Source organism: Agelaius tricolor, unplaced genomic scaffold (assembly GCF_023055355.1).
Source record: "Agelaius tricolor isolate 1412-34295 unplaced genomic scaffold, bAgeTri1.0.p SCAF_7, whole genome shotgun sequence".
Classification (NCBI taxonomy): domain Eukaryota; kingdom Metazoa; phylum Chordata; class Aves; order Passeriformes; family Icteridae; genus Agelaius; species Agelaius tricolor.
Window position 1 is genome coordinate 26,760,881 of NW_027269267.1, and position 27,181 is coordinate 26,788,061.

General features: G+C 38.7%; 2 protein-coding genes across 11 annotated transcripts in view; one reads left to right on the top strand and one right to left on the bottom strand.

The window, feature by feature from the left end:
• Window positions 1-715: 715 nt before the first annotated feature.
• DCUN1D2 (defective in cullin neddylation 1 domain containing 2) lies at window positions 716-26,525 on the bottom strand. 9 transcript variants are annotated; one of them, XM_071430692.1, is made up of 7 exons: window positions 25,621-25,813; window positions 22,991-23,207; window positions 19,772-19,940; window positions 17,153-17,283; window positions 6,209-6,291; window positions 4,881-4,977; window positions 716-3,888 (listed from the first exon to the last, which is right to left on the bottom strand). In XM_071430692.1, the coding sequence occupies exons 1-7, from the start codon at window positions 25,621-25,623 to the stop codon at window positions 3,809-3,811; spliced, it is 780 nt and encodes a 259-aa protein (XP_071286793.1). In that variant the 5' UTR covers window positions 25,624-25,813; the 3' UTR covers window positions 716-3,808. The 9 variants fall into 9 exon arrangements, with proteins under 9 accessions (XP_071286793.1, XP_071286794.1, XP_071286802.1 ...); XM_071430693.1 differs by having other exon boundaries at window positions 22,991-23,562; window positions 25,621-25,810; XM_071430701.1 differs by lacking the exon at window positions 25,621-25,813 and adding an exon at window positions 25,162-25,577.
• Window positions 25,954-27,181, top strand: part of TMCO3 (transmembrane and coiled-coil domains 3) — a 32,904-nt gene continuing 31,676 nt past the window's right edge. For both annotated transcript variants that reach the window (XR_011679737.1, XM_071430691.1), the window contains exon 1: window positions 25,954-26,089. The gene's annotated coding sequence lies outside the window, so the exon portion shown is untranslated. The remainder of the gene's footprint in view (window positions 26,090-27,181) is intronic.

Consider the following 27,181-nt stretch of genomic DNA (forward strand, 5'->3'; position numbering starts at 1 on the left):
TTATGGCTTTAAAAACATGACACTTTTTCAGGAGGGCTATGCCTTTTGGTGAGCGAGATGCTGGCTGGCATCAGCTGAGGGAAGTCAGTGGGGCTGACACTGTAATGAAAACAGGCTTGCCATGCTTCAAGTATCATCTGCAGCTTCACTGTCACAGGAATAGACAAAACTTGTGCAACACCAAAGCGGCCCGTGGTTGGTGAAAGCACTGGAGAAGGATGGCAGCTGGCTGAAGATAGAGGACAACTTACTTATTTTGACTTGAACTTTCAGAAGAGAATTAATGATAGGTGAATGCGTAACTCTGAAGGTCTTTGCACAGATTTCTGAGTATGCTGCTTCTCCAACAGAGCTCAGAGCCAACTCTGAGCAACACTTCCCTGCAAAAACAACAGCTCCCACTGCCAGCACAAACAAATGACACAAATAGTGGAGAGTCTGGTGACCAGCAGATACATGCAGTGAATACAGCACTGCAGCTAAACATGTCAAGCCTCTTAAAAGCTTAACAGTGAGGTGACACAGATGACCAAACCAAATATTTATTAAGGCCATTTAAAAATTAATGAGTTACATCCTTACCCCCTTCTGGCTGGTGGAGTAAGTAACACAAGAACCTAATAAATGAACCAGAAAACAACAACAAAAAAGTCCCACTAGACCAAAACTTCCAAAGCAGAAAACTGAGAAGAACCATACAGACATCTCACATGACTGACTTCAATCCTTTGACAGTCCATTTATTCCTTTTTCCAGTGCCAAAAAATATACACACATGTACAACTTACTCAGCAGCAAATCTCCCAGGTGCTTTGAATGAGCAGATGCCTGCAGGTTTGCTCTCCTTGGCATGACACACATGATAAATTACATTTAAATTTAGAATTGGCAAGTACAAATCCTATGGCTCAGTTTCAAACCAAACAACTTGGCACCAACTTTAAAAATACATACAGCATATCTGTGAAGTAATACTGTATGCACTGAACAACTTGAAGACATCTGTACCATTTAGGATTATAAATTGAGCAGCCTAGGTGTTACCACTGTATCAGCTTACTTAAAATGGAAGTCAGAGTACCCTGTAAAGTGAAACTGCAGACAACAGCAAATGATTAAAATATGTAAGAAACTTGTAAGGTGAAAGCAGTTTATTTGCATTTTTTATGACTGTTCAAGTTTGAAGGTGTTACTTCATACAGGAATGTAAAAATCACATGTTGTTTAAAATGGGTAGAGGAGCAGGAAGAAAAAAAGAAAAAGGAAAAGTGTAGCAAACCTCAAAATCTGGCTCACAAGGATCAACTACTATCTCTGGAGTATTTTGCCCAGTCTTCCACTGTCACCCATGAAGGATTCCTCCAGGAATGAGATTTAAGAGTGTGTGTGTATATATATACACACACACACTCTGAATCCTGGGCTAAGCATCTCTTCCTTCTTGCTCTGATTAACAAGGAAAAAAACCCTCAACCCACATGCATTTTTTATGCTCTATTTATTCTAAAAGGTAGAAGGTTCATCAGAATGATTTGATGGAGCTCTCATCACAAGCAAATGTTTCACAAGCTCTAGTGCTATGAAACTTCAGTTACATCACATACCAACAGATTAAACTACTTCTGGTCAGTTATATTTTATCTATATATTTTAAATGGCAGTTGTGTGAGTAACAAGCATTCCATTGTTTCTGGCTAGGTAAATGCACTTGATGCTGTAAAATGCTACACATTCTACAAAGCCTGTGAGACAGATATAGAAATGGCTTCTTTTGAGGAGGAGGCATAGATAAATCAAAAGCATTAAAAAGAGTAGAACTGCTTCTAGCTCTCTGCTGACTTCTGTAGAATGCTTGGAGTTACACAAATGCCCTTCTAGAAGGATGCAGTCAGAAAGCAGCAATTTGGCAGAGCCTCAGTGGGTAACTCTGCACAGGAGCTCCAGGCAGCAGCGGGTTCAGACGCTGACACCTGGCGGCTGTTTGGCCAGGGCTGACACTCACAAAAAGAGACAAATACTCATACCAAATCACTCACAGGGCATTTGTAACTTGCTTGCTAGGCTCTTACTAAGAGAAAAATCACTAATTTGTTCCAATTTTCCCTCACCTTGCTTTTTAAATGCCATGCACAACTGAAATTCTAGCAAGTGGAAGAACGAAGGCAGTCTCTGTATGCAGCATATACACTTGTTCTTGCACGTTGTGTTGACATAATGCTTGTATGAAACTCTAAATATTAGAGTTTAAGAGAATATTGTAAGCTTTTATACCCTGGCAACAACAAAATAAAAGAGTCTGCTGTCATGCAACACTTCAACGATCCAAACAGATATAATTTATATAACTTAATGCACTATTTTCTCAAAAATTTTTGCATCTATTCAGCCTTAAATACAGAAAATATATTGATCATAACTGTACATACTCTCTAGCAACTCTTCATTTTACCAGACCTGTACAGTGGCTATGACAAACTCATTTTGATGAGGTAGCATTTGCAAGAGCCCTGTGCGAAGACACGCTGAATAGTTTCTGGTAAAACCTTTTTGTGCTCAGACATCAGAAACACTGATGAGAAACAGAAGACTGACACCACTGTGCACTTCATAATCAGTGGCTGGCAAAAGGGGAGAAACAAGTGACTGAACAAATTCAGATTTGGTGAAAACTGGTCCAATTTCACCAGCCTTGAGATCACTGAAACTGCATTAATTTGCTTTTTAATCTCCTTAAATATAATTGAATGCGCAACACATTCATAGGCATGAACACTTATCATTAATTTGAAGTCTCCTTACCCCTAACTATTTCTCCACCATGGAAGCCAAGTAGTTAAGTCTTTGGGCTTACTCACATCTATTTTCTGTGAGAAATGCCAGGAAATTAATTTACAACTATGTTGCATTTAGCTAGAATTTATGATATGTTTCAAGCTACAAATAAAATCCATATTCCACCAGTTCATTATTAAAAATAAATAAAACACATAATTGGAGACTAACTGAATTATGATAACTAAACATGAATTATAAAAGCATCTTTGGTTGTTTAATGTCTGATCTAAAATGGTTACTAAAAAAAGCTGGAGCTGCAACACAGCACAGAGCAGCAGCCTGTCCTCAGCAATGCTATTGTTACATGTCCAAGCACTTCAAGAAGAAAAATGAGGAAGTCAATTTCACTGGGAGAGAGCAAAAGGCTGGATGTAATCACTGTATACATCTAGGATGTGAAAATACATATTTAACATTTTGGCAATAAGTTAAAAACAAAACAAAAAAAAGTTCATTTGTTTGGGGATTTTTTACAATTCTGTATTAAGACAGATCCACAGAACTAACTTTTATAAAAATACAACATACTGCATAAGTTTTATTTATGGATTTAATTTATATACCACAAATACTGCTTTTAATATAAGTACAATATAATACATTTTTATTTATGTAACTGCTGGTGTTCACTTTGGATTATGAACTGAATGGCATGCTGTGCTGTCAAAACTTTAATAAAATGGCCTCTAGTTAAACTTCTCCAAAGTATAAAATCATGCAAAATCTACATCCTATATGATACAACCAGTACAATAATTGAAGCCAATAGCCTACAAACAGCTTGGATCTTCTGAGTTTGTTCTTGAAGTGTCCACACATCCACCATCATTTTCTTTAGGCAGAAAGGAGGAATTGCAGTTTTGTCTGCAGAATGTCATCACGACCACTGAAACCAGCACCAAGGTGCAGTTATCAGCTAACAAATCTTCATTACCCACTGCAGTTCATTCAGTCCAGATCAACAAATCTGGGGTTAGGAAGTTTTATGCTTTCCTCCTGTGACTACTGGTCGTGCATATTCCACAAAATCATCTATTAGAACAGGCCATGCTCCTATAGAGAAATCAAGCAATTGAGAAATTAGCCAACCATTACCAGCAGCAAACTGGTGTAGTCTACAAATACAAAGTATTAGAAGCTCATCTTGACATTCCTGGCCTTGTCTTTAGCTTTAACAGGCAAAACATAATAAAATACTTGAAAAAAAACACCTAACTAATAAATTCCACATTTGAATCTCTTCTTTCTAAAGACAACCAAAACATATTTAAAACACAGAACTCCACACTACAACTATAAACATTAGCTGAAAGCAAAACCACGGCATTCTTATTAAGCCATTCATATCTTCGGACTTATTTCTGCACACATTCTAAAACAGAATTAGTAACAGAGTAAACTGCATTTAGGGTAACAAAAATTTTTGTTGGTAAATTTAGGGTAACAAAAACATTGTTTCACTCAGAGGTCTATAGCAAAACACATTCAAATAATGTGCTCCATCATGGTGTGACTGTATCTTTACCCCTGTTTTCAAATTACAGCAAACCAGTTAACTTTCTTATCACTACTATTTTGGCAATAAGTATGACACTGTATTGGCAGCTGAAACTTTAAGGGTAAACAAATTAGGACACGAGGTAATAACATGTTCTCTTGTTCATTTATAGCAGTATATTTAATTCTGCTGTACCAATTTTTGAAGATATTCAGGTACTGCTTTATAGTAGAGGAATTGTATTAGAATATGTGTATAGAGGCTTTGCCCTGGGAGGTCCCAGCTGCCCTTGATGGGCTGCAGCTGTGATGTCCTTAACTGGGCTGCAGCTGTGACCAATGAAGATAACTGGGATAAAAGGGGGCGGGTCAGCCAGTCAGGGAGAGCCTTGGAGGGGCCCTGAACTGAGAAAGAACAACATGCAGAAGAAGGAGTCTGTACAGCAAGGATCTGCAGCTATGAGAATACACCCAAGAGGTATGGACTTTAGAAATCTGATAATATCATTATGGGACTCTAGAAATAATAGAAGAACAACACTGCTTACCTTCTTCATCATAGTTGGACATATCATCTGCAATCATATTTCCAAAATCTAACAAAAGATTCCAAGTATCTTTTGGAATTGATCTTTTATGATGTTCCTGTACAGAGGAATAACAGTACTGTTCAGTCCAAACTACTTTCATATTCCATAACAGTATTTTATATTGACACATACAGAAATACACTTATTTCAAACATTTCTTCACCTTCTTTATCTTAAAAAAAACAATAACAGAAAGAAATCCGTCTGAAAGACTACCTGCTTGCTTCTTTCTTAGGTTGAAATCTTTTAAGTATTTCTTCTCAGCTAAATGTTCAGGTTACATATTTCTTCTAGAGTAACACACTTTAATACCAAGTCATAACTTGTAGATTTTTCTTCAGTTGCATCTATAGATCTGAGTTTGGATGTCTTAAAATGTACTGAGGCAGTTAAAACATGAAATGGTTTCAGAAGCCCTCTTGATGAAACTGGTACATTATTCACTGATTCAAATAAATATACTGCCAAAAATTTTAGAAAAAAACTACAGAAAAATATTTCAAAAAGTGTACATCTTCCTTATTAAGCAGTGGGGGACAAAAATGCAGAAAGACTTTTGATTTCTCTAAACTACAGATAAAAAGTAAAATGAAGAAAATCAAGATAAATTATATATTATGTAACTTCATTTTTTGTAATAATATAGACATGCAAATGAAGAAATATGGATGAGTGAATCGGGTCTTTTACAAGAATATTTTTGAATTTCTAAGGTTTAATTTATGCATCTTTACTTCACTGCCCACAGAACTGCACTAGTAATAAGGAAACTGTCAAGATCAGTTCGCTACTAATAGCTAAAAAATTAATCAACCTAATTACTCAGGCAAAAAAATTTGTGGAAAATGGAAAGTCTCTTAATGTTAAATTATGGTAGGACTGATTTAAAATGACTGAGTTTATGCATTAGTACTACAAAAGCAGAGCATGGTAAAATACATGGTTGACAATAATCACAGCTGGGATATTTTATCACTGAGAATCAGCAGCACCAGTTCATGGTTTCCTTTCATGCAGAAACTTTTCCTAAGTAGGAGGATACAGGAATAAGCAAGCAGAACACTCTATCACTTTGCTGCATCTTTTTGCATTCTTCTAAATTAGAAAGCCATAAAGAGAAGATTTAATTTGGATTGATTTGAGAGTATTTTGTATCAGTTTTCAAAAAGGAAAAGGTTTGAAGGAAGCATAGAGACACCCCATCTTTTTGTTATTGGAAGCACACAGCCAACAAAAGCCAGACTACTTGGATAAGATAGACAGTAAGGAATAAAGCACATACTTACCAACAAAAATTTATTCCAAAGATCTAAAAATTTAAACCTTCCTGACAAGACTAAATTCCAGTATGCAATTGCCATTTCAAGATCTGCAAGAGATAAAGCAACACATAAATACTGTAGTACTTTATAAGCAATAAACCCCTTCTGGTTAAACTATTAATGCTACTTCTAGTATATTATAATACAAGTAAATAACACTCTTTCAAAATCACTAAAAAAACTATAAGGAATTGTTTTCTACTCTCCCTGACCAAAAAGGTAGAAGACAAACAGTAACAATGTAGATTTTGTATTGAACATCAAAGTCAATAAAACTAAAATATTTGTCACCATCCACCAATGGCAGATTAAAACTACTTTCAATCTACAGAAATAGAACACTTAATGATAAATCTCTCTGCAAATCAAAAAAGAAAAATATATGCACACATGCACAGATACAGCAAATATTGATAGAAACAAACATTTAAATCCACAGATGTCAACGCCTCTTAATTTGTCATATTTTGTACTCACTTGACTTTGAAAGGAATTTAAGGATATGAGTGGATGAAAAAAGTCATTTATCTGTGGTATTATCCCTTACAGCAATAATTCTGGCATCATTCAGCGGACAAACACCTACACCCAGTACTGAAAATACAAGTCCAAGACATCAGCCTTATTCTGTATCGTGACCATCTGAGAGCAGGGCTCAAGGAAGATGCAGCACTGCCACATGTTCCAGCAGAAAGGCAGCAGCAACATTAGATGCAGCTTCAGGGTAGAAAAGATGTTTCCTTGAAGGTCTGTTTTCATCCTCAGCAGCTCACAATGCCTAATGGCTTTGGTGCTTGCACTAAGTACATGATCACTACAACCATAAAATAAGGCACGGCCTTTCTGAAACCACAGAAACATTTCAGCTTGTGCTTTCAGTATAAACAAAGTGTAAACAGAACATGAAGCTTAAGAGAAAGTACTGTGATGGCACATAAAACAGAAGCTCAGCCTGCACCTACAAGAAGAATGGTTTTTGAAATTATATATATCACACTACAAACCAAAGGACAATGTCACCTGAAATCAAGCTTCATGTCTGAAAGATGTTCCAGATTTTAACACTGCCCTGCCCCTGGAGTCCCTGTTTCAGACAGGGCTGGGGCCTGGATGAAGTGCAGCAGTTAAGATGCAGAGAAATGCAATATGCCTCTACCTGTCTACACAGGGACAGTGCTGCCAGGGTTTGTCCTAACATGGTCAGTGCTCTTCAGTACAGAATTTGAATTATGCTCTAATACCCTTCCTTCAGCTCTTCCTGTCTATGCCACCACTTCCTCTCATTTTTCACAAAATATATGAGGAAGAGAGTAATTAATAGCCTTACTTGCTGCTTAGCTATGCAGATTAATTATTCTTATCTGTTATCCCAAATTAAAAGCAAAAACAATGAAAAAGGCAAAACCTAATAGTTCCTAAACTCCACTGTGAAGTAACTGGCTTTGATCCCACTCACTCAGGCTTCTTTATGGAGACTCAACCTCTCCAAGCAAACCTTGCAAATCTATCATGTGACAACTTCAAGCAAAATGCACTTTGAAAGAATCTTTCAACTTAATAGTTGAAAAGATTATACTTCTGATGGAAATATTCCTTGGAAAAAGGAAGAAAGTACAGGTAGGGAAACAAAGATGATTAAAGGTACCACAAAAGAAGAGGTAAAAGGGAAAGAAGAGAGAACACTTCCTTGTTTTTTGTTAAAGTCAGTACTATGTTAGGGTGATTCTTGCAAAATTATGTTTAACACAACGCATGTGAAATACTGTCTTAAGCTGACACTCGAGGGACACTGTACACGTGTCTGCCAATGAATTCTCCTGCACAAAGATGCAGAAGTTATTTGCTATAACATATGAAAAATGCATATCCCACTGAGGATGCTGCTCTGTAGTGGATCAAACAGGTCCACACTAGAGCTGTTCCTCCGACTAGGCACATGGAGGAAAGTTCTCATTTCACTAAAATTTGCTAAAGGGAGGAAAAAAAGTTCATCTTTCTCATCTGGTTCACTGTAATCCCACAAAGCCATCAACTAACACAAGTGTTATTTGAACACACAGACTAGATTGGATTATCACTTTTGGTACTGAAAGTGCCACCTTATGCAGCCTGTAAGTACATGAGCAAACTAGGCCTTCAGGTTTGCCACAATCTCTGGGGATATGCCTACACTTCTGTTTGAAGACAATTCCATGCCTAGGTTGAAAAATCTGGCATTGGAGAACAGAAAAAGAGGATTTTTCTGCTTTAAAGGGAAGACCTAGTTAGAGAGTTCAAGCCTACATTAGCATGCTGACAGTAGTATCAATAAACAGTACTTCTGGGGATCTGCTACAATTAGTGCTGCACTGATAGATACTGAAAAAAGAGAAAAGACCTTATGCATTAGGGCTCTGCATTCCCACAGGAAGATGCTTTTGCAAGGCAAAAATTCTTCAGGCAGTCTTAGGAATACCTCTTTCAATGCTGAATAGATATGAAGGCATCATTACAATAAGAATCAAACTACAACTATAAAATATGCTGGGTTTTTTATACCAAAATATATGCTACATTATTGGTCTATAACGTGGGTAACTTTAATAAAGAGAAGAAGACAGATGCATGGATCTCTGAAAACACCTAGACAAGGGTCAGTTTAAAAGAGAATTCATTGCTAACATCCATTTTCATATCCAAAGCATGAAATTGCTAAAAGGTTGAAGAACATCATAAAAATACGATATCGTATACTGTACATTATGTATTTTGAGCTTTCCTTTCGACCCAAAAATATTTTTAGTATTGATATCTAGTGAGAATTGTACGTCATGCAGACCCTTAAACAATCAGCTTTTCTCAATCAGAAATAGTATTTTGCATGCAGCATGATCTATCCTCAAACATTAAAACCTCATTCTAAACTGGCTTTTAAAAAAACCTTAGCCTCGTCTATCCTGATTGAACAGAATAGTGGTATAAACAGCAAAATTAATGCAGAAGGAGAAATACAGCCTGTGTCTACTTTTAAGATTTGACCAAATCTTGTTAAGAAAGGAAAAAATTATTAGATTGCTGCATGAAAAAAATAAGAAACAAATAAGTTCCTCATGCTATGATTTTGGACCAGGGCAATGAAGTCATTGCACACTAGAAATTAAGGAAGTGTGAAAACAAAAAGAGAAATAAGAGATAGCAAGGAATTGGCTGGAGAGCAGGATTTCTGAGGAACATGAAACGCAGCTGATTTACACCTGCTGTGCCAAAACCGCCCTCTGGGACTGCAGCACTCACTCGTCATCCTCCAACAAACAGAGCTTTCCAGCTCTCAGTCTGCCCTACCAACAAGACCTGTTCATACACTTGTGTTTGAAATGGAGAGAATATTATCACTAATTCACCTGAATTACTAATAGAACTTTTCAACACTGTGTTGGAACTGATGCACAGGTAAGAACAATGGAAGCTGGTGTCAATCTGTCTCAACAACAGGTCTATAATACCTGCCTGACCAATAAGCATCAAGTGAATACTTGCAAGATTCAGTGATTTAATAGATTCCTTGTTTCTTAATTTCTGAGTGATTTTAAGAGTCTTCTTTGGCCTCCAAATTGCTAAGAGCACAGACACAAGAATTAGTTTCTTCTTTCCTAATCAGCAAAATAACAAGAATATACCATGAGGATTAGACCTAAAAACACTTAATTGAATTGCCAAAAGCTTAGAGCAAAACAGGCTGTAGTTGCAACTGGAAGCTCCCCCAGAGAAGATAGGCAGAAGGGGAAAGAACAAGTTAAGGGGGGTGATACAAATACAGATCATGGCTAAAGTCGGGATCTAGCTGAGCTGGATCCGCTCATCCCTGCAAAGGCATCAACAAGGAGCTTCCCAGTGCCCTGTGTTAGGGGACAGACAATGCAGTGTCAGGCTCAAGTGCCTGTGGTGGACAGGAGGAATGGTAAAGCACAGCACAGGGCTTTCACAGGAGCAGGAGCCCAGCAGGGTCTGGCTGTGCTCACTGGCTCTGTCTCAGCATCTGCCAGGCTGAAGCAGCCTGATTCCATGCAGAACATTTCATGTTTATCACCTTAAGCAAAAAACAGATGAACTACTTTGGAATGCAACTTAGATTTAGGAGATGACTGTCAGAACATCAGTTTGAGTGCAACCTAATGAACCTGACTGTAGCCAGTTCAAAAATCCTTTTGCCTCTTTGCAAATCTCTCCATGTACCATTCAGATAAACAACAACAGAAGACTTAAAGTTGACTGGATATTCCTTTCCCAAACAAGGCCCAAACATGAGTAAAAGAATCAGTGGGGCATTAGTAGAACTGGACACACTTTTACTGATCAAAACACCTTTTCTATACGAAGTTTCCCTTAAACTGCTGGCATTTTCAATATGGAAAATGTGAACAAAAATAAAGCAAGAACCATACGCATAAACCAAGGTCACTGGAACACCTAAAATACAGCATTTACAGACCTCTTACAAAATAAATATAAAATTCATTTATAGACCTCACTCAAATTCTTCCATGCACTCACTCCTACAAATTGCCTATCAATCTAATTCTTCATTGAAAGGGGAGGACATCTTGATAACTAGCTTGGGGGGAGGGCAGGAGTAAAAAAAGAAAACAAAACAGAAAGAAAAAATATCCTTCCCTAATGTCTAAAGATCTCTTCAAAGAATCTTGAGATACTGCTATGATAAAAGCCCAGCTGATGTTGCTTCAATTAAAAAGAGTACATTATACTCATCTGCTTATAGGAGAGGAAACCTCCTTGAAGTCCACATACCGGATGCAAAGATAGTCATTCTTCTGGTCTTGAGGTAATATCTGATTCAAGTCTGAATGCCCTCCTCATCTTTCATCTCTTGCTTGATCCCAGGAAACTGGCAGAGAGAAGGAAGCACAACCTTTTGAGCCAGCAAGCAGACGAAGGGATCACAAAGAAGTGATGAAGGACCCAATCGGCTTTTTGTTTCCATGTTGGAAGGTGAAGACCATGAAAGAATGCATTAAGCTCCTCCCTGGGGCTGAAACAAACTCTAACAAACTCCTGAGCATGCCTTTTTGGGGCTCAAAGGGAGACCCAGTAAGAGAATAAAAGCAAGCATCAGGTTCAAAAAACAACAACAACAAAAAAAAAAGAGAGCTAAGGCCTTGTTAAGAAAGTGCCCTTAGAAATCTGAACTGCTCTGTAGACATGACAAAAGACCTATAATTCTATTCTTTAATACACTTACCAACAAGAGATAGGATACAAAATTTTACTCAATTTCTCTCAGATTGCAGTAGAAAAGCTGAACCTTGGGAGTAGAATGCAAGAAAAACCCCTCCGAATCTGCACTATGCAAAAATTTAAGATTTACTGCACTATATACAGTAGTAAGAACATGAGAAAGCAGATTAAAGACAGAATCACAGTTATCCATAATAATCACTTTTAAAGTCTCCTGGCAAACCAGATAACTTGATAAACTGCACCTTCAGAATATAAAGACAAAATGCAAATCAAGTTTAATATATCTAAATATTATGTACTCCAGGTCCAACATGCAGCCATTGAGAATGCACTGCTGTGCTGAAACTTGGCAGTTTTTTTTTCCTTAATTCTGTCCACCACTTACAGAGTCACATTTTTAACAGTTATAAGCATCCATTGTCTTCTTGGATAATGATCAAATCTATTCAGATGTATCTGAAAGACACTCGACAGTTGAGTGCTTAGTAACATTCATCAGAACATCATTTTCTGCTTCAAGATCATCATGGCAGATCCTATGCACTGAGCTTTTGCCTCCTGCATCTCAGGATATCACCCTGGGGCACTGCTACTACTGTCACTTCTTTAAACAGCACGAGCCCAGGCTGGAGCATTCCACCTGGTAATATTGAGCTAACAAAAGTAAATGCAAACATTCCAGTTGGATGAGACCACAGCAACAACAGAAGTCCTGCAGATACAAGGAGAAATAAAAATTCCCTACTGTCACCACAAGAGCTGTGGAAAAGAGACTCCTATAAAAGGCAGTCCTATTTCTAGGAATGAGTATCGGTGTACTGAATTCTGCGTCTATTTTAGGGCATGACAGAACAGATGTAACTTAGTTTATTGGAGAGGATTTCTTCCCATCTAATTATATAATGGCAGAATTTCTTGCATTGGTTTTGAGGGGAAGTGGAGAAGAAGAAATTGAAAAGCAAGGAAAGACAAGCTAGTTCAAAAATAGATAAAACACAGAACTACACACACACTCCTACTCTCCAAGACCACTTTCCTGGAGCAAAATCCCCTCTGAATTATGAAGACAGCTGTGTCAGGTATCATCAAAATTCTTCTATCACCAAAAAAACTTCTAAGAAGGGCTTCTGTGCCTTCCCACTCCCCATGTTACAAATGGCAGCTGGTGTGATAAAAGATACTGTGTCCTGCTGATAATAACTCCAGAAAGTCTGGGACACTCAGATTTTTTTTCCAAGCTATGCTCCAAGCAAAAAAGATCCAATGAAAACTGACAGTTATTTCAGAAAAAAAACTTTTAGAAATTCTGTCTTCAAGCACTGCTGCCCAAAGTGAAGCCAGATACAGTGAAATTCACCTCAGTACACTGAAGCAATCTCAAACTCCTACCATGCTTGAAACTTCACAGTGGTCAAAGAAGTTCTGGAAGAACCTCAGGCATTCCCTGCCAAACTGGGAGAAAGTAACTCATCCAAGCAGGTCAGTCCTACATCTAACACTGCCCAATACTTAAGTAACTCAGATGGTAACAAAGAAAACTTCTGTTAAATTTGCAACTTAGACAAAACCTGAAAAAAGTCTAACATGACAGAAGACAGGATTAAGATTCAAAATTACTTGGACAAATTGGAAAATCATGTGGAAGTAAGTAAGAAAGATTTCATTAAAGAGAAATGCAAAGTCATATGCTAATGAGAGTAATCAACTGCAGAAATATCAGATCAGAAGGATCAGACACAACTGGGTACATTGCAGTGCTGCAGAAACCCAACAGTAAAACAGACTGCAAACTGCAGACAGTATCAAACTTCAGCAAACTCAAAAGGATGCAAAACAAGAAGTAAAACATCTAAGACATATGGAAGGTTATCTGGCTTGTTTGGGTACTACATGACAAGAGAAAATTAGGTCAATTTGATTGCAAAGGAAATGAGTGTTGGAAGACAAAATTGCAGTATCAGAGAGCTAGGAGATAAAATTTACCAACCAGGGTAGTTGGTTTTACTCAGTCCAGAGACTAAATGAAGACACATACATAATCACTAACTATGTAAGAAGTCATTACTCACGCTAACAAAGTGTATGTCAAAAAGTTAAGATTATATTTTGTGATGGCAATGGCTCTCAGACTTGTTCAGCCAGAGGACCAGTACAAATCAAACCTCAAATCTTATTAATACCTATTGAAACTGAAAAGGCAATTTAGTATATGTTGTAGCATACCACAGAGCATTTGGTTAGAAAAGTGTGTGCAAGAATTGGTTTTGGCAGATGTTGACCCTGTCTAACATAAGGGAATACCCTATGTAAGTATTTCTCTACTTTTTAAATTTAAAGACCACCTGGCATATTAAAAAGGAATCCATAAATCACTATTTCCTGGTGTTTTTCAGAGGAGAGGGGACAATAAATAAAGTAATAACTGCTGCATATCACTTCTTAAAACATCAGATACAGATTTAAAAAAAAGTAATCTGAAATGATGGAACAGTGAACATGACTCATAACCAAAGCATTGCTGCTTTAACATTTTAAAGATATTTCACTCATTTCTTATGGCTTCAATATGCTAAGGTAACAAACAAGAAAAAAACATGAGAAATAATAGTGTAAGTCAGTCTGCCTATCACAGACAAGTTTCTGGTAAGCTCTAGTCTCAAGAGTTATTTCTTAAAAAAAAAAAGATGCCCTAGCATTTAGCCTGAAGGACTGAACAGAAAGAGTTTCATTACATCTTCTTTTATAAAAGGCTTCTATTAGCAATCAGCAAAGAATATGAATTTCTCATTTGTCACTGGCTCTATGTCAAACTTGGTTAGTTTTCAAATAAGTACATTTAATAGGTTATGTGTATATCCAAGAATCAAACAATATTCTTTTAGCCTACAGATCAGTCCCCAAACCAATGAGCACAATTTACCAGACTTGGTGATTTAAGCTCCCAGCCTAATAAGAAAAAACACTGAATACTTCAGACCCTAGAAAAAGCACATTAAAATAGTCTGCAACTGAAATTTAGGAAATAATTTCTAGATTATTTCCATTCCATTAATTCAAACCATTCACGTTTATCCTTTACTTGACATAAACTTACAGACCTCTCAGTCTCCTCCAAGTCACAATTCACCAGAAAGACTTTAAGACAAGCAGCTTGGGCAGGAGCTAAGCAGCATCCTGTACTGACTGAATGCCATCTAATGTGCTTGTGGGGAAGAAGGAGAGGTGATCACTGTAAGATGACCTAGACAGAGCTAGGCACAGATTTCTACCAGCTCAGATGGTAACAAATCTAATTATTCATTCTGTTTATCTATATGGACTTAATCAAAGTGAAGGTTCCAAACTGAGTAGGACAGAAACAGACTTTGTACATGGCTGATGTAAGTTCCCACATCTCCTTGACAATATGGCACACAGTCATTGGACACAAGTACCAAACAACCCTGGAGACAGGAAGCAGAGATGAACAGTCTCGTTCCAGGAGAAAATATGTAAATATATACAGAAAAGAGATGTGAAATTAAAAGAAAACCAACAATCTAAACCTGTATTAAATGTAGCTGAAGCAACTAAAATTCTCAGCTCATACAAGCACTCCAGTAAAATAACTGGTGGCATTTTCTTCCTTGGTTACAGCTTACTGCTTCCTTCTGTGGCTATTACAAACACCTACCTGTAAATTTACTTTTTTCCTTCACCTCTTTGCTCCACTATGATGGATAATCCCTGTAAAGATTCCAACTCCAAACCTACACAGTGCTAATTTTTATTTGGGTAAGCTATCACTGGCCTCTATCACTCAAAAATGTCACATTAGTCCCTATGTTTGCTCAATAGTCTCTCTCTACTCAACCTATGGTGATCCAAGAAATGTGGTGTATCTCCATTGAAGTAAGAAAAGTGGCTTCTGCTTAAATTTCTTTACTATCTAGAATCATCTTAGCAAAACCAGAAAAAGTCTGATGAAAGGTGCCACCAATATAATGCCATGTAAGAACTAAGTAGTAGAAATTAAGAGACTCTACATATTATTGAAATTACTAAAATTCCTGAAAACTGAAATCAGCAACAGTACCCACCAACTCATTCCACAGTTTAAGTTTTACTTCAGTTTTTGCACTTACATTCTCCTGCTAATAGATCAACTCATAGTGCAAAAAGGAACTTTGGAACTTTCTGGCAATAAAACATCTTTCTTACACAACAGAGAAGACAGACTTTTAAATTAAAGGACCCCCAATACTGAATAAAAAGAAATATGGGAAAAGAAGTCAGTTTCCTCCTCATGTAAAATAAACATTCATTTCCAAATCTGGATTGTGCTGCCTGCCCTCATCCACTATTCATACAGGCTTAGGTGAAAAGCTTTTGAAATATAAGTTCATGAGTGTCATGTTGGAATGACCCAATTAACACAGGAAACTATCTGTAATACTTCTTTAGGTATCCCACAGATTCCAACTTCAGCTGTAACTGACTTACCTTTCCTGCAATTTGGAAGTGCTAAGCTTTGTTAATGAAGACTAGCTAAGGGATAGAATCTAACCAACCTCACAGAGCCACTACAAGACTTCATTTTTGTGTCAGTAATAGTGGCACATGAGCCATGAGAGAGTGACAGATGAAATGAAAAATGGAAGTGCTGAAAAAAAAATGAAGAAAAATACAAACTGGCTAAAAGTCGTTCATAGTTTATCCAAAAAAAAAAAAAAAAAAAAAAGACACCAGGAAAGACAAGAGAGATTATTCAAAGTCAAGAATGTGGAACAGACACACCTGGTTGAGGTCTAAATTGATATTCTGCTCTCCTAACAGTTCTTGAGAAAAACATTTATCAACTTTCCAAGTAACTTAGACACAGATTTCAAGTGGCTATGCTAAAAAGAGAAAAATCCCCAAAACCCTAAAAAAACCAACAAACCACTCCTCTCACCCACAGCACAAAGAACAGGGATGATGGTACAGTGCTATTCTATATACAAAACATTAATGCCTTCCTACACAGGATCTTCTGAAAGTGGACATAAATTTGAAGAGAGTGGACTTCATCTTACTGTTTTTTCATCTATTCACAAACTAGCTATTTTTGATTTGAAGGAACAAATGGAATTTAAATGGTACATCAGTTTTACTCCAGCAATACAAGGCATGGATTGGGATAAAGCTTGAACTTTATGAAGAATAATACTTTAATGCTATATAAACTATGTCTATTTTTACTCACTCGGTTTAAACCAAGTCCATAATACTCTTTTTCTAAACTTTACATAAAAACTGAGCTAAAAATAAAGATTTTAAGGAGAACAGTAACTTGTACCCAATTCTCTCCCTCTTCCTGGGCTGATATGGACATCTTGTTTCAGTAGTCCTTAACACACAGAGCTCACTAGCTCAGTATTTAAAAGAAATAAAATTTGACAGGTCTCAAAGAACTGCAGGAACTTCATTTGACAAGAGGTGAGAGAATGTCAATACTGGCAGAGAACCCCATTAAATTATCTGTACCAAGGGGATGTGAATAAGAGATTAAATGAAAGAAGATAGGAAAGAGAAGTCAGTGAAAGAAATCAATAAAGAGTTTACTATACAATTGCCAATGAGAATATTGTAGTACTGGAAACATTTGGAAGACTTCACTGACTGCAGACATTTTCTCTTTTTTTTTCTACTTACCTAGACCTTTTTGTCCAGGATTTTTAGCAAAGTTAAAAGTAAACTGATAAAAATCTTTGAACTTTGCTGGATCCTTTAGCTCTTGTTCCAGCCTTGGCAATAGAGCTTTTAGCTTTTCTGTGGTGTCACACCTGTTCAAAAGAGATTACATTATTTGCAAATATTTAAAATTTCTTCCTACTTTCCCCCCACCTTCTTAGGGTTTAGTTTAAGAGCAAAACAAAGCAGTGGTTAAGATAAAAGATATTATCTTTGTGGATAGCATTCTGAAAAATGTAAACGCTCATGTGCCTTTATTAAAGAATTTTAAGTGGAACATTGTATACAGGCATCCATTAGGTACACAATGCAAACAGGATTCAGTGGTTTAACCTCTTTTCTATCTCTTGATGAATTTCTGAATAGATGCTATTCTGTTCTTAAAGAACACCCAACCCTCACTGAACTCTGTTATTCCTTCCCCTGGGACAGCTGTAACACAAGTGTGTGGTTTTGCTTTAATCTAGATAGACAATGCTTATTCCCTACTCTCCTGAATAAAGAGCTTCACACTACATTTTTTTACAGTTCATCTCAACATTTGAGGACTTTCCAACTAAATAAAGTATTATTTGCAGTTATTCTCTCCCCATCATAGAACAATTGAGAATAAAACTGAGGAACAAAATAAGCCTTGAATGATAGCCTGAAGGCTGGCAAACTATTGAACAGCCTGGCACAGGTAAGCTAAGACAAAATCACATTACTGAAATTCTAAGAGAAACACATCCCTGAATAACACCAAAGCATTTTCAGTGAAAACACCTGAGCTGAGAAGTCACACTTTTAAAAGGAAAAGTGTTTCTGCCACAACAAGGCATCAAATGAATATTCAAGGTTCACAAGGACAATACCAGTATCTTGAATTGTACCTAGAAACTCAAAGTGAAGCAAAAGGGTTTCAAAAGAAGCAGTATCACAACTAACACTGTGTATCTGAAAGTTCCCCATAGTTAAATGTTTGTATTTATTCTAAAGATTCAAGAAAAATTCTGTTAAAGGATGGGTAACTATAACAACATCCATAAAACACAAATGCAGTTTTAACTGTCTTGCATGGTACAGATAAAAATAAGCACCTTTCTGGTCTCCAGCAGTACCTGGCAGAGAAAAGAAAGAATTCCGCCAACAGTCTTCAACTGAGAAGCTCAGTTTGGGAGCTTCTTCTAGGGACTTGATCTAGACAATAAATATACCTACTCATATGTATCCTACAGATGCTATGTGATCTAAGCCTCAGGGAATGTCTTTCCATTTGACTGCTCACTTGTCTTCATTGCTGAAAACCACAGACACTGTGCCTCCAAGTACATAACAAAATCATTCCAAATTCTCAGTAAGTGCTGTGGCAAGCAGGCACAGCCATATTATGCTCCTAAGAACAGCTGTTGCTCCAAGAACAGGTGGTTTAGCAAAAGCTTTTTAATCACTTCTATGAAAAAAAAATTAAAAATGCTGGCAACCTTTAATAAAATAGCATGAACACTTAATTTCTGTCCACGGTTAGAAAATCATAATTATTCTTGTAATTTCTACCCAAAGCTACCCAGTGGGAAAAAATAAAACAGTGAACTTCAGATAGTTATTTCATCACAATTTCCTAAAAATGAAAGCTTAAAAAGAAATCAGTAACTGATGAGGTCAGTAACATCAGACTGCTACAATCTCTGCTCAAGAAACAACCACCACATTTCCTATAAGTTGGTCTGTCTTAGAAATGCATTGATTAAGGTGCCATTCTAAGATCAAATGAAATTGTTTAGCTACAAAAAAGAGGAACAAGTGAAAAACTGTACTTATCCACCTCTTTAATGAAATCTGTTGAAAATAGTCATTTGACTTCTCTAAATATTAGAAGTGCTGCTCCTCTTGCAAGGAAAAGTTATACACAAAATATTACTTTATGATGATACATGCTTGACTTTATTGGTAAGCAGAGACAATGTTCAAAGTCTATTATCCAGAATAGCTCCATAACCCAGAAAGGAGTTTTTTATCAGTTACATCACAGTTGGACCAATCTTTTCTACTTCCAATAGTCTCATTTTTATTTCAATTCTTCATAGATATTTTGTACAAATGAAGTATCTACTATGAAAGAGAGGAAAGTATAGGTGGTAAAATGGACAAAAAAAAAAGATGGGTCCATTTGTTGGTGGCAAAGGAAATAAATAAAGGCTCTTTTCTCTTTTCCTATTTCTTTTCTGCTTCAACAACGACATTTTTTACCTTTCATACACCTCCAGTGAATTTCAGTTTTTAACAGCAGGAGGTCCAACTCTAGTCCTTAACACAAATATGCATATGCTTACTATGAACTACATAAAAAGATACATGAATCATCTGACTCCCTTGCTGTACAGGTAGAAATTGTTTTGCTTCCCCCCTGCTGTGGTCATTAAGGCTTTGCAGTAAAGCACCAATTCAAGGAAGACAAGACACTACAGGCATTTTGCACCTGTTAAGCTTGGCACTAGCCTCAACAGCTTTTTAAAGCTTCACACAATTTAAGTGAAAATGTTTTGAACAGAAACATAGTTCAGGTCTTACATTATAAACTATGCAGAAATGGACACTTACCCCAACTCTGTCATGCCATCAATAAATTCCTTTTTACTGAATTCACACTGTGTGGCTGCCCTGAATTTCCATGCCACAACCAGAACACTGATACTGGCTGGGTCCAGGCTTAAATCATCACAGAACTGCTGAATCCCATCAATACCAATTTTATTTTCATCTTGTGGGTCTGCAGTTCAAAATACAAATAGGAGAATAATTATTAATAAAACATATTAACAAATAATCATCTGACAGCTCTGATGTGCTGCATAATATAGGTATTCATTTTTTCATAACCTTCACAAATGTTTTCACATGAAGTCTAGATATTTTTAAAAGAGAATCAGTAAATAGATTAAGTATTCTGTAAACTTACAGAGAAATTAGTTTGCAATTTTTCCTTAACTTCCCTGCTGACATCAACTAAATAATTTTGTTTTCCCTCCACAATCCACTTTAAAAGATTTGAGTTAACTCAGAAGATGCTGCCTACATTTAGAAACAGTAAGGGTGATAAACACATCAAAATGTACAACATATTTATATTGGTCAGTGTGCATTAAGCTTAAAAAAAAACCCCAAACCAACCCAAAATCAAGTCCAACAAAACCACACCTACCACATTAGACCCTTGATTTTTTTTTGTTCCTGATAGTGACATATGGGTATCCACTATAGCTCTTTAAAGACCACATTCAAAGATTTTGGGGGTTTAATTAAAGGTCAGGGAAATCACCAAAACATTGTTCAAGCAATGCCTTAGCATAACAGAGTCTTAAGCTAATTAATAGAATTTAGTACAAGTGAAACATAGTATTTCCCCAGTAGTACCTTTCTGAATGTTGGTAGATGTCTTATAATAATTCTGTAACAAAATTCTCTCTCGAAAAAGCCTCCAAACAAACAACCCCCTGCACACAAACTTAGATAATTGGAGAAGAAAAAACCAATTGAAAAAAAAAAGAAAATAAACCCAAACCTCTAGTTTGCAAAGCTTGAGACTTTACAAACCACAAAACTGTCTTTCCCAGCTTTTGAGAGGAAGATATTTCAATATTATAAGTTGGGCTATGTAAAAGAAGCATCTCTTGAGTAGATTTAATACTAACTTCTTAAACTGCTACCATTTTCAACCATGCCATTTTTAAGTCCTGATCCAAGAAGTTGATTAAAAAAAAATCAAGCCTAGATAAACCCTTTAAAATTTTATTTTAATTCTTAAGCTAAGATCTCTTTGACTTTTCCAGCCAATACTACAGTGAAAGAAATTGCAAATTCCAGAGAGGAAGTTAATTTGGCAAACAGACTCACATCTATTAAACCTAGAATTACACCCATGGTATAATAATTCAGGGACCTTTGATCCCAAATAACAAGTAAATATAGCTATTCAACTACTTCTAAGACATGTAAAACATATTTCTTGTGTATTTGGGGAGTAATTGAAGAGCTGAAGGCAAGATGTGCACTGTCTTGAAATCAGTGGAAAAATTCTGGTGGATTTCAACAAGGACTTTTTATCCCTATCATATTTCACATCATCCAGGCAACTAGTAAAAAAATGCAATGGTTGTTTTGACAGAGTTGCTCAATAAACAGGTAGGAAAAAGCACAAACAGCACAGAAAACAAAAAGGCTTTTCAGATTTCAAGTACAGTGCACTATTCTATAGGCTTTGTAGAACAAAGGAACCCCTTATTGTTCAGGGGCCAGTGACTCAGGTTTAAGCCTGATATGAATCAAGGTAAGGTCCTTAACTAAAACTTTTATAGTCTTCTGTCAAATCTTATGAAAGTTTTTAATGTTTACACCTTCAGTTTTTATAAGCCAGAACTGTAAAGGTGTGCTGCTAACTAAAACACTGACATAACCTGGCTAGACTTGTTTTCACCCAAGTCAGATGGTGCAGTTTGCCACTGCTAGAACTTTGTAAATAATAAATAACACTTGTGACAATCTTCTTCCATTTTAGATAGTCTTAACAGCATTTATGAATTTGAATATATATTTTTGACCCAGCAATCTCCAAGACTGACATTCAAGGAGCAAACAAAAGATTCAGATGTATGCATATGCTATATATATATAAAAACATACATATAGGCATATATAAACCAAAACATGGTTCTCTGAGTTTTGTCTCTGGGTTTTTGTTTTCACAAAGAAATGCTATAGCATTGCTGCCTCTTTGTCCCTACATAACTCATTACCATACAATAATGAAGTATTAAAGAATCCCTACACTTAAAATAGAACAGATTATGCAAAGAACAAAAATAGTGGAAACAGTAACATAAAAAAAGATGAAGTGTACACAAAACATGCCATATATTTCAATTAGAAAAGTACATAAAATCATAACTGGGTAGTAGTTAAGAGTTCATGTTTTCAAACATGAGATAAATGGATTTCAACAGGAGCTAGCAAAGATTCCAGCCTGCACTGCTCCAACACGAACAATGCACACTCATGTCAGGTGCCACAGTAGCAAGCACTGTCAACTGGATTGCATACTTTATTTTATTTAACTGCCTATTTTTTTGTTGTTGTTGTTGTTTTTTAACAATGACATAAAATGAAACTTGGAAAAGAAACAACTGCCTTTAATCCGCTTTCCTGTGGTTTTCCCTCCAAACCTCTCTGAAAAGGCACATCAGTTTTGCTGTAATATGCCAGCATGAAGGAATTAAATAAGGCTGTACTACCTAGTTTTTGAGTTCTTATTTGACTGTTCTGTCACACTCCTAGCTGTAACATTATCTGAAACATTTTTGCTTTTAATGTATAGAAATATTACTGTCTCTGAACAGAATTAATTCCCCCAAATATTAGCATAAGAACAATATGTATTATTTGCCATGGAAAGACCATCATACACATTTAAGAGCGACTACTGGCAAAATATCATGTAAATTGCACAATAAACTTTGCTACAATGTTGACAGCTGGCACTTTTCCCCCACTGGAAGTTTAATTTCCTACTTTTAAAGTCTACAGATATCTAAGTTGTGTACTAATCATTAAAAGCATTTAAAACGTTTTTTTCACTCTTATTACTATAAACACACAGTGAGAAGCAAAAGCTAGCTACCTTTACTTAAAACTCCTCAAGAATGGTAGTGGGCAAAGCAGAAAAAGTTCTCACACAACATAATTTAGAAAAAAACAAAACAAAATCTACAACAACAAAAACCCCAAGCTGACCAACCAAAAACTCACCAGAAAACGAAACCTTACCTTTGTATCGATTATATAATTGTTCTAATTTCTTCTTGTCTACTGAATTTTTCATGGATTCTTTGTAGTACAAGTCTGGATTCTGGAAGTAGTTGTCTGTTGCCACTTCTAGTTTCCATTCATTCTGTGTTAAGCAGTATATAGCAGTCCTTTCACCAGCCTGGGTAAATGCCATAAACTGGCGGACCTTGTCCTTCTGGGACGATTTAAGTTTATGCTTTGGGATGCAAAAGAAGCAGGAAAGCCAATGAAGCTAATCCAGAAGTTTTTTTCAGCATTCTACTACTAATGCCTATCTTTTAAAGGTTTTAGTTTTCTTGTTGATGACAACTTTCACTTCAGAATTACAGGAAGACAAAGCCTTGTTCTTCTGCAGTTAAATAGACAGCATTTTCTTCTGAAAATTGAAATGACAGCATCTATATATACATTTTTAGCAGCACATATTCTGTCAGTAACAAACTTGTATTTCTGCTTTATTGCTCACATATGCTGACGTTTTTTCTGTTCTGTAACAGCAGTAAACACAAGTTTCGTCATATTACAATATGGTTATCTTCTGAAAGATATGCCTAGTGGTTATAAAAAAGAGAAATTAAAAAGGTGCAAACTTACAGATTCTCAAATTCTGTATAAGTCCATACATGGAGAAAAAACACCCAAGAGTTTTCATAATATTTTCTTAGCAACAATTAACAATGCAAAGTTTAATCAGTCATCAGCTAAAAAAGGCAGAAGCATTTCTCATATAATTATGTTATAAAACACTGCCAACAGAAGACATAAGGCAAAAATAAAATAGATGAAATGGACATATCGGAGACTGCTGAATGTTACAATGAAACTATAAGATTGCTGTAAATGTGATCTGAAAGCTTTAATTAAACTTTGAAAAATATGTTTATACTTCTAACACATTAAACAACAAAAAAGCCTGTTGCAGTGGTCTACAGGAATTAATATGATGTTTCTCTCAATTAAAGCAACCACATAGAGACAATATCCCCAAACTTCTGGAACACCCAAGAGGTAAGAATGGGCATTTTATAGGGAGAAAATTTGCTAGTAACAAATTTCAACATTATTCTTTACACAAAGTTGGAAGCTGAAGGAGATAGCTTAAGTCAAACTCTGTTTTTTATTATATTCCGTACTTTCCAATTTTGTTAAACCTTACTTAACACATGTTCTGGGCCAACAGTTAAGCTGAGAAGTTTGTACAAATTCCCCACTACAGTCTAAATAGTCAGATATAATGGAAAATTTACATGTCTCTTAAAAGAGAACCAAATTCTGATACAGTGAGGAGTAAACATGGGACCAGATATCTTTCAGCTTACTTTTTATCTCTTGTCCCCATATGGACGTCTTGAACTATAGATGGCCCTGAGACAAGAAATATATCATGTAAACAAGATAAGGGTTTTGGTCTTTCCTACAGGATTCTTCAATCTATTATAAGAAGAAACATGCCAGGTTTCTTTTTACCCAAGAAATGTGTACAGTGGGAGAAAAAACGTGCAAAACATAACTACTACATGCTTTGATAAGTAAATAACTAATAATCCTTTGGCTGCAAGCTCCAGCCTGCCTCCAAATTTTCACGAAGGTCTAGCTAAGGGAGTCTCTGCACCAAGATCTTCCTCAGTTACATAAACTTCTTCTGGGCAACAAACTTAGCGATAATCACTTCAAAACAGAGGGCTCTGCCAACAACGCCAAAGCAAACCCCGCGCCCTCTTTCAAGCCTAGCTAACGCCAGGCATTTACGGATATTTTCCAGCGAAATGAAGCACTGAATTATTTGAAGCGATAAGAAACACACAGGGCTCTCCAGCCCCCTACCCTGCCACGTAGCACGGTTCGTGCCGCTCACCCGCGGCCGGTGCCTGCGGCGGGAGCGGCCCCGCGCACCTTCCCGGGCCGGGGCGGCTCCGGAGCTCCTGTCCCCAGCGTGACCCCTCGCTGAGGGCACCCGAGCACGGATGCGCACCTCGCAGCCAGGCACAGCCCAGCCGCGCTTCTGGAGCCCTCTCCCAGCGCTATGACACCGTACCGCACGCCCCAGGGAAGCGCTGGAGCTGCTGCAGAGGCACCGGGAGAGCCCTCCCCTCGCAAAACAGCCCCGGCCGACCTCGCCACCCGGACCCAGCAAGGGACTTTTACCGCACCTTTCCCACCGCCTCCGGCTGCACCTGCCGCGTCCCGCGGCGGGGAAGGGGCCGGTGGGAGCGAGAGACTCGCAGCTCCGGTGACCTGCCCCGCCAGCCCCAATCCCAAAAAAGGGAAAGGTACGCGCTGCGCCGGCTGCCTGCGCTCGAAATACCCGCGGCGGGGCCCAGCCCCCTCCCTTCCCCCGCCGCCCCCGGTGACCTTCCCCGCTCCCGGCCCGGCGGAGGAGGCGGCGGGAGAGCGACTCCGCACGGGGGTGCGCGTCCCCGTGTCCCCGCGCCGCTCGTGCCCCCCGCCTGGCGCCTTCCCGGGCAGGGCAACGGGACTCGGCGCGGCGGGAGGCGCGGGGTCGCTCGGCTCGCCCGGCTCGCCGGCCCGGGGGGGTGCCTGGGGCTTGTTCGAGGCTCCCCCTCCACGGTTTCGCCGCCTCCCCTCCCCCCCGGGCTCGCACAACCTACCATTTTATCACCGGCGCTCCCACCAACTTCACCGCCCGGCGCCGCCTCCCGCGCAGGCGCGCACCGGCCCGCCCGCGCCGCCTCCCGCCGGGGAGCGCTCCGGGCACGGGCCGCAGAGGCGGAGCGCGGGATCGCGGTGCGGAGCCCGCAGCGCTGCCGGGGGAGCGGCGGCGGCTGCGGCGCTGGGGCAGCTGCGGGGCCGCGGCTCCGACTACAACTCCCGGCGTGCGGCGAGAAGCCACGGTGACGTTTCCCGCCGCGAGGCGGCGCTCGGAGTGCGGGTCCCGCCCAGCTGCCCTCCGAGGCGCCGCCCCGGCGCTCGAGCACCGGCGCGGGGCGAGGGGCGGCCGCAAGGACGGGGCTCCTCGGTGCCCTCCGCCCGCGGCCGCCGCCCACTGATACCCGTGCCCGCCGCCCGGCGATCCCGCCCTCCCCGCCCCGCCGCTGCGGGCCTTCTTCCGTCCCTCAGGTGAGCGTCGCTGCCGAAGCGCCGGGCGGGGCAGCCGGCTCTTTTCCCCCGTCCCTCTGCCGCCATGAAGGAGAGGGAGCTGGGCTGGTCGCCCCTGCGCTCCGCTTATCTCCTTCTGTTCTCCCCTTTTGCCCCGGCCTGCCGCGGGGAGCGGCCCTGGAGCTGCCGAGGCGCTCAGGTGCGAGCGCATCGGGGCGGAGGTGCCCGGCGGGCACGGCCCCGGCCCCGGCCTGCGGCTCCCGGGGAGGAGCTGGCACTGGGAAAGGGGCGAGTGAAGGCAAACCCACAGACGTTCCCGCAAGAGGGGTCTGGAGGCAGGGTCCGGTATTACCAGCTTGATGAAATCTGGTGCTACAGTGTCGTGTTCAGGAAGGAAAAAGGGGGAAGATGAGCTGCAATCCAGCAGGAAGCAAACGCCGCTTAAATAAGGACTCTCCCTCCGACTTCATACTTACTGGTGGTGAATGGAGAGGAGTGTTAGGTTTTTGCCTTGGTTTGGGTTTTTTGTGCTCAGCATCACATAATTTATTTTGGTACGTGAGATCTTTATTCCCTTACGAGCTTTTGAGCACTGCCCCAGTTGTCGCTCCCCTAAACAGATTTTGCTAGCCAAGTAAAAAGCACAGAAACAAAATTGTCCCCATGTGTGAACCACAGTGCTAAGTTTGCACAGAGCAACAGGGAGTGAACTTTGCTGGTGTAAATCTCTGCTCAAAATTTAGTTATGTGGTTTGATGTACCACATAAGACGTGCAGTCTTTTACTTGCCTTGGATATACACTGGGTGTTTTATTCTCCTTCTTTCTTGCAGAAATAGTTTGTAATATATATTTAGCAAAATCTCTGTCCCAAGCCTACTAAACAGGAAGAGCATTAGTTTGTATATATGAAGAAATATTTTCTTAAATTTCACTCCAGAACTTTGCTGGGTGGTGAGGATTGTTATTTTCCTGATTTCTTAAAAGTAGTAAGCCCCACAGCTTTATCGAAGTTCTGAAATGTTTGTACTTTATTATTTTATTGAGATTATAGTGATGTGATATGCTTTTGCTACTTTCATTGCACTTTCAGTTCTTAATCTTAAATGGTTTA